Source organism: Hyperoodon ampullatus (assembly GCF_949752795.1).
Source record: "Hyperoodon ampullatus genome assembly, chromosome: 16".
Taxonomy (NCBI): Eukaryota; Metazoa; Chordata; class Mammalia; order Artiodactyla; family Ziphiidae; genus Hyperoodon; species Hyperoodon ampullatus.
Genome location: NC_136929.1, coordinates 59,964,014 through 59,978,317, shown reverse-complemented (window position 1 = coordinate 59,978,317; position 14,304 = coordinate 59,964,014). Strand labels below are relative to the sequence as shown.

General features: G+C 38.8%; 1 protein-coding gene across 2 annotated transcripts in view; it reads right to left on the bottom strand.

The window, feature by feature from the left end:
- Nucleotides 1–3,147: 3,147 nt before the first annotated feature.
- The window catches only part of SETDB2 (SET domain bifurcated histone lysine methyltransferase 2), a gene marked incomplete at both ends in the record, with an annotated part of 35,084 nt that continues 23,927 nt past the window's right edge, over nucleotides 3,148–14,304 (bottom strand). The window contains 6 exons of one of the 2 annotated variants that reach the window (XM_079722064.1): nucleotides 3,148–3,265; nucleotides 3,851–3,939; nucleotides 7,432–7,757; nucleotides 10,662–10,755; nucleotides 12,353–12,452; nucleotides 13,222–13,441. In XM_079722064.1, coding sequence (XP_079578190.1) covers nucleotides 3,148–3,265; nucleotides 3,851–3,939; nucleotides 7,432–7,757; nucleotides 10,662–10,755; nucleotides 12,353–12,452; nucleotides 13,222–13,441 — 947 coding nt within the window. The remainder of the gene's footprint in view (nucleotides 3,266–3,850; nucleotides 3,940–7,431; nucleotides 7,758–10,661; nucleotides 10,756–12,352; nucleotides 12,453–13,221; nucleotides 13,442–14,304) is intronic. The other variant, XM_079722065.1, reaches the window with a different exon arrangement.

Below are 14,304 nucleotides of genomic sequence, written 5' to 3'. Positions count from 1 at the left end.
AAAAAAAAATGGTTCTGAAGAACCTAGGGGCAGGAATAAAGACGCAGACATAGAGAATGGACTTGAGGACACGGGGAGGGGGAAGGGTAAGCTGGGACAAAGTGAGAGAGTGGCATGAACATATATACACTACCAAATGTAAAACAGATATCTAGTGGGAAGCAGCCGCATAGCACAGGGAGATCAGCTCAGTGCTTTGTGACCACCTAGAGGGGTGGGATAGGGAGGGTGGGAGGGAGACACAAGAGGGAGGAGATATGGGGATGTATGTATATGTATAGCTGATTCACTTTGTTATACAGCAGAAACTAACACACCATTGTAAAGCAATTATACTCCAATAAAGATGTTAAAAAAAATCCCTTATTTAAAAAAAAAAATGAGCAGACTGCCAAGATCTAACTAACTAACTGAGGAAAGCCTAAAACATGAAAGACGAAGACCAAAGGACACATACAGGGAAAACACAGAAACAAACCTTGCAGGTCACAGAATATTCAGGAAGAAGAAAATATAGATATGAATGCCTGTATGTATGTTACACTATATAAATAGTATTTTCAAAGAGATAAGATACTGCAACCATGAACTAAAAATAGGATATTGAAGAAAAAAAACATTCAGAGAAGAGAGCTCTAGAAATTTAAAATGAGACCAAAAAAAAAAAACCTAACCAGAACAAAACAAAACCCAATCCCCACCCCCCAAAAACTCTCCAAATGAAAACCCAACACAATAGACAAATTGGAAGATTAAGTTGAAGAAATCTCCCAGAAAGTAGAGCAAGAAGACAAAGCTGGAAATTAAAAGATAAGAAAATGAGAGAACCAATCCAGGAGGTCTAATGTCTAGATAAATAGGAATTCTAGAAAGAGACAACAGATAACAGACAACAGAACTATTTCATTAAAGAAATAGTTCAAGAAAATTTCTCTGAAGAACAAAGTTTTCAGATTGAAAGATCCCACCAAGCACCTGGTATGAGGTATGAAAACTGACTCTTACTGGGAACAGAACATTGGGACAAAGAGAATGCTATAAGCTTGAAAAAAACTGGCCACCTATACAAAAGATAAAGAACGGCTTTATCTGACTTCCAACAGTCACCCTGAAGGCCAGAGGTGAGAACATTTTCAGACTTCAAAGCAGCAACATTGGAATGTAGCAGATGTGTTCAAAATTGGGTATGGAAGCTACTCACAACTGAGTACCCCTACCCTGCCAAAATAGCAATCAAGTGTAAGGGTAAAATAACATGTTCAAACATACAAGGGCTCAAAATATTCACCTCTCATTTTTCCCTTTCAAAAGCTACTGGAGGATGTGCTTCACCAACATGTGGGAGTAAATCAAGGAAAGGGGAAATAACGGGATTTAACTGGAAACAGACCTGACATAGGGAAGACAAAGGGAATCTCTAGGACGCCGACAGAAGATGACAGCTGTGAACCAGTACAGAATGAAGCAGATCAAGATGTCGATTTCTGCACAAAAACATTTTCCATACTTATCAAGCGTCTTCACTTTATTTTAGTGCAATGCCTAAAATTCCTGCATCTTTACTGTGAATAAATGGACTTCTCAACTTTCCTCATCTGTCTACAGGCTGTTGGGTTAAAATTTTTTGCTCCCTTTCCTAGCTCTTTGGTTTCCCACTCTCTAAACCAATTTCAAGTTAAATTTTTATTTAGTTCAAAATTTTTAAGAAATTAATCGGGTCCAAACTTAGAAGAGATTTTTGTTTGAAAGGTAACCAAACTAAACCCAGAATCAAGATTAAAAAAAAAAAAAAAAAAAAGGAAAAAACCCCTCAAAAACCAGAACTACTTTTAATTACTCCTTTTTGAGCTAGTATTCCCATCCTGGTTCCTAGTGGGAAGTTTCTGGCAGCCAAACGTACATCTTTGTTATAGGTAAAATTAGTTTTAACTCTTGGAGATTCTCATCCTCTTTCCACTAGACAATCATGGTTAGGTAACCTAGAGCAAAGTAACTTTCTCTAGGAAAGTAATTTGCACATCATGCCTAGGAGAGTCCAAGGGTCTGTTTCAGACTCTGCAGTTCAGTAGAATTGTTTTGTTTTGTTAAGTGAAATTCTTGCCCAGCACAATCTCTTCTGGCTTAAATAAGCCACGTCTGACTATTTTCTAAGTTTCCTTTTCTTAAGGCTCTATCTAGAACAAAAATATTCTAATTCCTCCAAGTTTCTACTCCCTCCTTTCCTGTCCGTGTTTATGTGGAAGGAGTGAAGAGAATCTGTGGAAAAGAAATTGAATCGCAAAGAGTGTGCCAAAACCTTCCCCACAGGAGAGTTTCTCCCCCTTCTCATTCAAACGGACTGATGGGACACTTTCACGGAGCCAGATACAGCTTCTCCAACTAGCATTAAAATACTTGGAAGTAATATGCATGAAGTGAATTTCGACAGATTCTTCAGGCTCTGTTGCCCACCTTATGGTTCACAATGGTAGATTATTTGCCAGGAATTAAACATAAATAAATTTTGTAGGTAAAGATGTGAGCTTTGGCCTTTTGGGGCCATGAAAGTCAAAGATAATTCCAAAAGCAATAAGAAGTGCTGAAATCAATTGTGACATTTGTCTTTCTTTTTTTTTTTTTTTTTTTTTTTTTTTTTTGCGGTACGCGGGCCTCTCACTGTTGTGGCCCCTCCCGTTGCGGAGCACAGGCTCCGGACGCGCAGGCTCAGCGGCCATGGCTCACGGGCCCAGCCGCTCCGCGGCATATGGGATCCTCCCAGACCAGGACACGAACCCGTATCCCCTGCATCGGCAGGCGGACTCTCAACCACTGCGCCACCAGGGAGGCCCTGTCTTTCTTAATATATAATTTACAAATAAGTTACAAATTATATAGCAGTATTTCAAATAAAATATACACTTCCATCCTACTCATGTACAGTTGAACAGCAGTAAGAATAAAGAGATACCCTATGCATATGAAAATGTCCTTATTTTGTTCCTAGCATTTCTAAGTAATGCAAATGGACCCCCCAACAAGGGTAAACTGAGAGGAATTCTCTTGATGGATCATAACCTAAATTAATTCCACTGACCACTGGGGTTTCTTTTGCATGACTCTAATTTCAGCTTGATAAACTAATTTCATGAACAGGCACTAGCTACAGGTTTATAATATTTTTTTCCTACACTTATTAACCCCACATTGGCAGAGTATTTCTTTTTCAGGCATAGTCCCGGCTTCATAACCATAATCCCATGTTAGTTCTGTTCTTGCTTTCACATACCTAGAAAGTAGAAATTTTAAAAATAATCATAAATTACCCTGAATAACTACCAAATGAACCAAATTTGATTATATCAATTTTCATATTAACATCATTAACCATCCTCAAAAATATGGTTTTCTCTCTCTCTCCAACACCAACCAATTAGGAATGCTCTTTTATTAAGAATAATCATTTAAGCTTTATTTCAAATCTACTAAAATCATAAGAAGAAACTTGTCAATATCCACAAGGAAGGAAGTGTGTTTTGCAAACAGTGGAACCCAGTAATGTGATGAGGCATGTGGTGTGGTAGTTGGGGGCAGTTTGGACTCAAAGATGTAGCATTCTGCATCATTTATCCTCTGAACTGAACTGGCTGAGGCCTGCCATCCTTAGCCTTTTCAGGCATTAACTCTAAGAGGAAATAAGAATGAAAATTTCAGCTATTTAAAATTTTATTGACCACAAACAGTTTGGGATAACTGAATATTCTAGGGTGCCAGATATGTGGGGCTATAGCATATATCTTCTCTTAATATTTTTCTATTGTTATTTTTAAAGTCACAATTTCAAAATTAAATCATATAAAAAAAATTTTCAAACCTGTTGGTGAAGAACGCCACCAATGGAAAATTTCTGTCATGTGTTTCTACAAAAACATTCTGTACCAAAAGATTTGGGCAACAACTATGCTGTTAAAAAAAAATAAACAAACACAGAGGTTAGACATAGCATCAAGTTTGATACCTTGTTCTTTGCAGCATTAGAATACCATTCTGTTTCCAACACATCTAACTTATTTTTGTTTATATCCTTTTTTTTCCTGACTAGTATATAGAATATCATAGCTCATTACAATTTTGTTGACGGTAGGAATCCATTCAGAAAAGCCCTGTTTTGACACTCTAACATCTTTCCAGTAGAAATGCAAAATGGTGCAAACCCCTATAGAAGATAATCTGTCAATATTTATTGTTATTATAGATGCATATCTTTTGATTCAGCAATCCAGTATCTGGAAATGTATCCGACAGATATATCTGCACATGTATCCACGTGTAAGATTATTCATTGAACATTGTTTTTAACAGTAGAGGTTTGGAAACAATCCAAATATCTATCTAAAGAGGATTGGTTACATGAACTTTAGGATATCCACACGTTGGAATTCTATGCAGCTATTAATATAAACAAAAAGAATGAGGAGCTCTGTGTACTGATTAGAAAGATCTCCAGGGCATGTTGCTAATTTAAAAAAAAACAAGGTGTAGGATGGTAAATATAATATGCTATCTCTTATGTAGTGGGTAGGAATAAGAACATATATTTATATTTACTTGTATTTGCATAAAGAAACTGTAAGAATACACAAAAAAGTAGTAAAAATGATTTAACTATAGAGGGTGGAGTCGGGGCCAGGTGAATGGGGGCAGAGTACATTTTTTTTAAAACAAAACAAAAAGTTTAATATGAAGAACATATATGACCTGAGTTTTACAACACAGTCAAACAGACCCATTGGAAAGGGTACCTGTATACGTAACTGATTTCTCTGCTGAACATGACCTTCTCCTTTCTCCAAGGCTTCTAACATGATGATACTATTTCCTCCCATTACCACCAATTCCAATATTGTTCTGTTGCCCACTAGCTGCCACCTCTACACATTCATCTATCACCAGATTCATAAAGGGATCAAATCCCAGCAATTTTCCTCAGACATATTTGCCACCATTAAATTTCAATGATAACTTCCTGTCCACACAGTTTTTTCAGTTTGGGCCTGGTAAGCTTTACTCAGGGTGCCTACTTGGCAGGGTCAGAGCTACCTTGAAACAGAATTCTGTTTGGCTGTATGTATGTATGTGTTCTCTAAGGCTTTTTATTTTATTTAAACTTTGAAATCATGTGAATGTATTATCTAAGTAGAGAATTAAATTAAAAAAGAAAGAAAAGCCCTATTTTTTTCCTCCTATAAACAAGGGATGGACCCAGCTGGTGAAACCAACCATATAGTTCTAGTGCAGCCACCATTCAACATAACCTACCAGAAAGGAAGCCACAACAGTCCTTTGCTAGAGATCATTCTTTAATGATCTTCCGGCTCTCCTGGCATGTTTAATAACTCCTAGCATGTTTGGCAATAGTGTAGAAGTAGTGAAAGCGGAATAGAGAAAAGCAGTTGTAGGAAAGACGAAGGGAGGAGAGGATTCTGTTCCCTGTTAACCAAGTATCCTCCTAACTAGGAGACAGAAAAAGAAAAAAGCCAAATAAACAGATTTATCTAGCAAGGAGAAAAGCTCTTTGGTTTTAACGATTTTCTGACTTAAGAATATTTTCTCTTCTGATGGCACCTGAACTACATGTAAAATTATCACTGAGGGCTTCCCTGGTGGCGTAGTGCTTAAGAATCCACCTTCCAATGCAGGGGACACGGGTTCGAGCTCTGGTCCGGGAAGATCCCATGTGCCACGGAGCAACTAAGCCTGCGAGCCACAACTACTGAGCCCGTGCACCACAACCACTGAAGCCCGCATGCCTAGAGCCCACGCTCCGCAACAAGAGAAGCCACCGCAACAAGAAAGCCCGTGCACCACAACAAAGAGTAGCCCCTGCTCGCCGCAACTAAAAAAAGCCCACGCACAGCAACGAAGACCCAATGCAGCCAAAAATAAAAAAATTAATTAAATTAAAATAAAATAAAATAAAAATAATCACTGAACGTCAACTTCAAACTACTCAAAAGTCATTTTAAAGAGGTGTTGAGGGAATTCCCTGGTGGTCCAGTGGTTAGGACTCCACTTTCACTGCTGAGAGCACAGGTTCGATCCCTGGTCAGGGAGCTAAGATCCCGCCAGCTGCGCGGCGTGGCCAAAAAAAAAAGGGGGGGCGGGTATTGAGCTTCGCAAAGGGAATGCATAAAAGAATCATGGGCCATGCATGCTTCCCATTACTTTAAGGGAAAAAGCAAAGCTGTCCATCCCACTAATTCAACCCCAGAGAGGAAGAAGAGCTCTGATACAGATCAAAGAGAAAAATTAAGGTCATATCCAGGGGTCAGAGTACTAGAGTGGACCTTTCCAAAGATGTGTGGAGGGTATCAAAGTTCCCATCCTCCTTCCACGACTCCTCTTCACTCTCCTGGATAGGATAAGCAAGGACAAAGTGGAGACCAGAGAGTAGGGGGCATACAGGTGGCTTCCACATGGTCCAGTTGGCCAAAGAGAGTCTATATACACACTGGGACTAGAGGTTGAAGGGGATTTTTTTTTCCTGTAGGATTCCTGGGACCATACATTCTTTGATAAGCATGTATGACGGTAGGAGGCAGGATAGAATAGCAGTATGATGGGAATGCTACAAGGTAACTCCAATTCCACCCTACACAGTAGTTATGGCCAATAATACAAGTTATCCCTCTTATCATGAAGATGCCAGGAGTCTTAAGTCTTGAACCTTAAAATCAGAGAAATCATAAATACTTCTCTGTATAAATAAAAATAAATCTCATTACATATATCCCAAACATACACAGAAACAGAAAACGACTATGGTTTATGAATAAAAAAGGAGTAAGATAGTAAAATGCAATATTCTGATAAATGTACTGGTTTTCTGTACTAAGCCACTAAACCACTCAAAACTTAGTGAGAGTAAGTAAAACATAAGTACTCCCAAATGATTTTTTTGAATAGAGGCATTTCTGAATAAGACATACTGTATTATATAAGACAAAAAAGAGAAGCTTATTCTATGTCCCATTGTGATTTTTTTTGAAGTAATGAATCTTGAAAACCTTTCAATAAACATATATGATTTTCTTACTATTTCTTATAGCTTTCTCAAGCAAATGTTTACTGTGTGCCAGGTACCTTTTAAGCACTTTATATATAATACATTTAATCTTCACAACATCCTAGTCAGTTATTATTATTATTATCTCCATATTATAGGGGTGGGAAATACAGCATAGAGAGGTCAAGTAACATGCCCCAGGTCATGTAAGTGGAGGACTGGCTTTTTTTTTTTTTTTTTTAATTGAAGTATAGTTGGTTAGGACTGGCATTCTAATCTAGGTAGTCTGGCTTTGGAGTCTTTTAATCATATTTTCCTCATGATTTTGTTAAGAAGCCTAGGAAAAAAAAATTGTGTTTAGACATAGGAACCTCAGCCCATATACTCACATTAAGGAAGCGGCCCACATTTCCTTCTTTTGTGGCATCCAATAAAAACACACTCTCTTTATTGAACTTCTTTAGAGAATCAGATGAAGCATTCTTGGTTTCACTTGGTAACTCTTTATCACAAAAGACCTGCTGGTTTTGACATGCTGGAGATTTTTCCTCTTGGGGCTTTTGTATTTGAATCTCATTCTGATCATCCAGTGTGACTGCTTGGTGACATCTGCCCCCTGGTGGAGTTTCTTCTCTACATTTAGTTATATCTATCACATCTGATTCAATCACAGGGTTGTCTTCAGAATCTTCAACTTGGTTTGAGCTTGAGTCCTCTAATAAACATTGTGGAAGGAATTGTCAGGAAATATAATTGGCCGAGCAACAGTGCTGAGAGTAACAATACTAATTAAATGCAAGCTGTGCTGATTATTGCTAATCCTTACAATGTATTAAGGTAGACAGTACTCCAATTTTACAAATGAAAACTTCAAGCCTCTGAAGGCTTAAGGGATTCACCTAACTAGCAATAGTAATGAGAAGTGGGGTAAGAAACCCAGAAATATCTGACTCCAAAGCCTGCCTTCTTTCTACTACATAACAATGCCTTTCTATGAATCTGTATACATGTTGCCTCCTGTTACTATATTTAATCTCTACTCCTTAGAAACTGACTTACCTCTCTTCAACTTTGGAATCTGCATTTAAGTGTGTCCTAAACATCTGTAACAGAGAGGGTATTTAGGGAGCACTTTAGGCCTTTAATATACCAATGAAAGGCCTGAGAAGACCCTGATGGAGTCACCCTCTATAAGTCCCAACAGTAATAACTATTGCTATGGGTTTTGTATACATTAGTGTTTGGAGTTTTTACTAGATGATCATTCAATAATTACACTTTTACAAACAACAGTACTTTAGAAGAAGATGAACTACTTATTTTTCTTATCCAATAATGGAAATAATTTTCTGAAAATATTCAAAAGTATGAATGCATGTCAAATGGAATAAAATGATTTATTTTTAAAAAGTCATTTGTGTCACCTAATTCAGTGGCACGAAGAAATTATACTTCTCTAAAATTAATGTTTTGGATGTAATCATCATTGTTGCTGGCTGCTACTCCTACATGTACCTGTATTTTAATCATGGGTTACTTGTGAGCCATAATAGTACGTAACTAATTTTTTTTTTTGCGGTGCGCGGGCGTCTCACTGTTGTGGCCTCTCCCGTTGTGGAGCATAGGCTCCGGATGCGCAGGCTCAGTGGCCATGGCTCATGGGCCCAGCCGCTCCGCGGCATGTGGGATCTTCCCGGACCGGGGCACGAACCCGTGTCCCCTGCATCGGCAGGCAGACTCTCAACCACTGCGCCACCAGGGAAGCCCTATATAACTAATTTTTGTGGTGCCTGCTATATACACTGTAGCAGTCAATGGAAATGACAAATTGAACCAAAAGTAATAGTAGTCGTATGGCTCACATGCATTAAATGGTGATATATCAGAATGTCATCCCAAAATATGCATCTCTGACATAAGGACTATTTTGAGCTAAGGGCAATTAAACAGCAATACAGGAAAAGCTCAGCCCTCCCCCCATCTGTCTAAAAGCAGGATATAAATTTACAAAGGTGTCCCTCCGTCTATAATACTAGGAAGGACAAAAGTTAATTACCAGAGATAACTTTAGACCTTTGTCAGCTTGGAGACTGAACCAGAGCAATCTACATAGCAAACTTGACTAACTAGCCTTTATCTACCATTGGTTTCACATATATCTGTGTTCCCACAATTTCCACCCCAAGAGATTCAAGGCCCTTTTCCTTTGTCTTGTTGTTCCTCTAAAAATTTATTGTTCTTTGACTAAGATACTAGATAAGCCAGAGTTCTAAGCCACCTCTCTGAGTTACTCATCTCTGAGTACTCATGTGTTATGTGTACAATATGCATACTAATAAACTTTTGTTTTTCTCTTGTCAATCTGTCTTTTGTCAGTCTAATTTACAGGGCTCCGGCTAGACAGCTTAAGATGGGTATAAAGAGATTTTCCTCCTCTACAGGTGAAATTATTATAAGTGCCCTTTCTTTTTTTTTTTTGTGGTACGCGGGCCTCTCACTGTTGTGACCTCTCCCGTTGCAGAACACAGGCTCCAGACGTGCAGGCTCAGTGGCCATGGCTCACAGGCTCCGCAGCATGTGGGATCTTCCCGGACTGGAGCACGAACCCGTGTCCGCTTCATCAGCAGGCGGACTCTCAACCACTGCGCCACCAGGGAAGCCCCAAGTGCCCTTTCTTGATAGACCTTTTCTGTCAAGGAGCTGCCTTGCCTCCCGCAGTCTCCATCCTTTAAGACCAGGTGGGGAGTTGGGGGTGCAGATGCAAGGAAGCCCAAAGGCAGAAGAGGGATGGTTGGTCAGTTCTTGACAAAGGGTCATGTCTCAGCAATGCCTCTCCACTGAGGGATATATTGAAATGCAAATGAATCAAAATCCAAGTTTGTCAGGTTGTAATATTAACCATGGCAGGTCCGGTAACACTGAAAGATAAGCACTCAGGGTAGCAATGTTTACACTTTTTGCTAAGCATCCCCTGCAGCAGCACTGGCTGGAATACTGCAGGAGAATGATGTGTCTTTATTTTTAAGGAGCCTAAACAAAGAGTTAGGATAGCTGCATTGGACAATGCTCCCAAAGCCATATATGCAGACTTGGAGCTGACCACCCCATTCTCCTGCCATGCATCAAGTCATGGTTGGCATCTAGACCAGGGGTCAGCAAACTTCTTCTGTAAGGGGCCAAACGGTAAATACTGTAAGCTTTGTGGGCCACATGGTCTCTGTTGTGACTATTCAGTCTGCTGCTATAGTGTGAAAGTAGACAGAGACAACATGTAAATGAAAGAGTGAGGCTCTGTTCCAATACAACTTTATTTAGGAACACTGAAATTATAATTTCCTATAATTTTCAAGTGTCACAAAGTATTACTTATCTTCCCATTTTTTCTCAGTTATTATTTAAAAGGTAAAAATTATCTTAGCTCATAGGCTATACATAAACAGGTAGTGGGCTGGATTTGGCCCACCAATTATAGTTTGCCAACCTCTGATCTAAACAAGTAGAAACTCTTGTGATGAATGCCACATTTTTGTTATGGAGTCTGAGAAAATGAGCCACAAGTACTGAGCAAGAGAGACAAGAAGGCAGAAGAGGCAGGCATTCAGACTGAAACAAAGCCTACCTCTCATTTCCTTGGCTTTAGAGTTCAGATGTACTTGAGTTGGTTTAAATCCACCATTATCTTCTGAGGTGACAGACTCTGAGGAAGTAAATCCCTTAAAAGAAAACAAGGAAGATGTCTTTACTTCCTAGGTCAGGAAAAAAAATTTAATTTAGCAGTAAGGCCTCTTTCATCAAGTGTCTATCTTCATAGGCTATAGCTACTAGATTAGTTTTGAAAGCCTCTCTGAAGTGATGGAGCCCTTATGGCTGTATTTTACTCCTAGGCACTTTAGTGAGCAACAGCTATGAAAATTATAAGAACTGTCAAGACACTCTTTAGGCATTATAAGTTCAAAATAAAATTCAAATACACCTGTCTGTATCCCTCAATTCTGATGCCAGATTATAAATTTGGCTTCAACTATAAGATGTGCAAAGATTAAAAACACTCTTTGGCTAGTTACTTCAAAGAAAAGGTTAAAGGAATTGCCTATCTCCATGAGTTGCAGACACTGCAGTCACTATTTTTTTTTTATTTTTATTTTTTTGCAGTACGCAGGCCTCTCACTGTTGTGGCCTCTCCCGTTGCGGAGCACAGGCTCCGGACGCGCAGGCTCAGCAGCCATGGCTCACGGGCCCGGCCACTCCGCGGCATGTGGGATCTTCCCGGACCGGGGGCACGATCCTGTGTCCCCGGCATCGGCAGGCAGACTCTCAACCACTGTGCCACCAGGGAAGCCCTGCAGTCACTTTAAATGGTAATGATAACTTTCAAAAAGGGGTATATGCTGAGCACAATGCTTGGTACTCAACTAAGTGCTCCATACATGTTGACCATTATTATTATTATTTATGTACTTCAGTGGTCAACATGTGTTGAGCACTTAGTTGGGTGTCAAGCATTGTGCTACACAAAGTTTCTGATGTTTATCTCATTTAATCCTCTCAACTCTGAGATAGATACTATTATTCTCATTCTACAGATAAAGAAATGTAGACAGAGAGATGTCAAGCAGCTAGTAAGCTGCAGTGCTGGAGGGCAAACCCAAGTCTATGTGATCCTCTGGCCCAATCTTTTCATAATCATGTGGTACTGAGGAGGTACCTACTGTATGTTACTAAGCAGAGGGCAAATACTTGCACACCACCTAGGGCAGAGTTTTTATTTTTCATCAACAAGCCTTACCGTGAACTACCATTATGTCTGCCTGTTCTTTTTCCCGCATCATTCTGTTTCGAAGTTACATTCTCTGACTATTCTTCTCAGTACAGACTGAAAAGTGTACCTTCAGAGGCTATCATGTAAAATGTTGCTTTCTTGATGATTCTTTCATTAGGCTGCTTCTCTTTTCTCCTACATCTCACAACCATCTCTCCTTGAATTACTCCATCCTTTTTTTCTTATTATGTAATACTATCAACTCTTGAACATTTTAGCTTCTTCTACAAATTCTTAGACTGGATAGCTCTCAGTCTCAGTAGAATACACTGTCAGATCATGACCAACATTCTCCTTATATATCTAAGTTGGGAACATGCCAACCACCATTGAGGATACTAAGTAAATAAAACATAGTCCTAACACTTTAACAGCACCACATTACAAAATAATAAAAGAAATCCTACACATTATTAAGTAACACAAACAATTTGAACTAAGTAATAGTTAATGTTCTCAGAAGAGCACCATCTACATTTTGCAGTTTTTACCATCTTTTTCCCATTGTGTTGAATACTGGCCATCTTGGTTTTAGGACTTCTAATGACTGAATGATACTGAATTCTTGAAATATTGTTACATTTCATTTCTCTGAAAAGGAAAAAAAAGTTATTCTGTATATCACTAAAAATGCTCTTTATTGTGCCCTGAAATATAGATAGCTTCACTGTTACATAAATATCCATTAGAAATTAATCTAAGTTATAATATCTATGCCTACCCCTCACTAGAAGAAAAAAGTATAATATTTTAAAGTCAATCTTTTTTTTTTTTTTTTTTTTTTTTTTGCGGTATGCGGGCCTCTCACTGTTGTGGCCTCTCCCGTTGTGGAGCACAGGCTCCGGACACGCAGGCCCAGTGGCCATGGCTCACGGGCCCAGCCGCTCCATGGCATGTGGGATCCTCCTGGACCGGGGCATGAACCCGTGTCCCCTGCATCGGCAGGCGGACTCTCAACCACTGTGCCACCAGGGAAGCCCTAAAGCCAATCATTTTTGAAGTATATTAAAAAACTGAAGAAAACCTAAGAAAAGCTTTGCAAATAAAACGGTGATAGAAAATAAAAAGAACTGCAAAAGTTACGACATCCATAAAGAACCTGATTAAAGTCAAAGTTTTTAAAGGTAAAACTCCACAAATGGAAACTGAGGAAATAAAGTATGTTGGCTAGATTTTTAAATCTAAGTGCCCTAGATTTCTCACAGTGTTAAGCTTACAACTGTGAAGCAAGTTGACATACAGGAGATATATAGGAGTGGAGGTGGAAAGTAAGAAAGAAAGAGGAAAGAGAAAGAACTACTCTTGATCAATAGTATACAGTAGAGATCAGTCTTGATTGGGTTCATAAGATCTCACTCACATAATAGGCTCTTTGGGATTATTATGGAGCTTAGGTGGACACTCCTCAGTCACAGCACTTCTAGGATATGTCCCCGGTTCTAATGGGAAAACTTCAACCTCACAATCTGTGACTTCTATTTTCCTCTTTTTTGAAAACATATTTTTCATAATATTCTCTTCTTTTCCATTTTCATCAATAGCATCAGGTTTCTCAGTGTTAGATCTGCTTAGTAATCTTCCTAAAAGAAAAAAGTAAAAGAGCTTAACACAACAAAAAATAACACAATTACTAGCAACAAAAGGGCATCTCTTCTGCTCTGTTACTAAAGAACCCTGTAAGGTATACCTTATTTCTAGAATGAAGATAAACACTAACTCATCCTAGAAAGCTATTGTAAGAAATAATATATAAAAGACCAAGAAGAGATTTCATATCTCCCAGTACATGAAAAAATATAGGGCATCTAAAAGAAGTATTTGTCTGTTGTGGTATAACATGAAAGAGCAGAGATTTAGCTACAATAATATAAAACAAAAATACAGATCAGAAAGCATTCTAGAAAATTAGAGAGGTGAACTCTAGTCTTAAAATTTCAGCTTTTGTGTCTAGTTATAAATGCTTTATCATTTAAAACCTTTACTCTGTTTATAAAGTGACCTATTTAAATCTGTGGTGATATGTGCCTATTCTCATATTAAGCCCTAGTGTAATTAAAATCTTCATCTGAAGCTTACGCATTTTCTTTCAAGGAACTCAAAATTATAGTTAACAAGTCAAAATTGCAACTAGATCAGAGAGATAACTTAGGTGCATTTTCTAGCAATGCAGATAAAGCCAATGGATGATACTTTCTGGACACGATTTGGCATTTTATGGGCAGCTGACTTTCATCAAAGAGTTATTTTGAAAGCTGTGACAAAGCGAGAGAGAGACATGGACATATATACACTACCAAACGTAAGGTAGATAGATAGTGGGAAGCAGCCGCATAGCACAGGGAGATCAGCTCGGTGCTTTGTGACTGCCTGGAGGGGTGGGAGGGAGGGAGACGCAAGAGGGAAGGGATATGGGAACAGAGGTATATGTATAACTGATTCACTT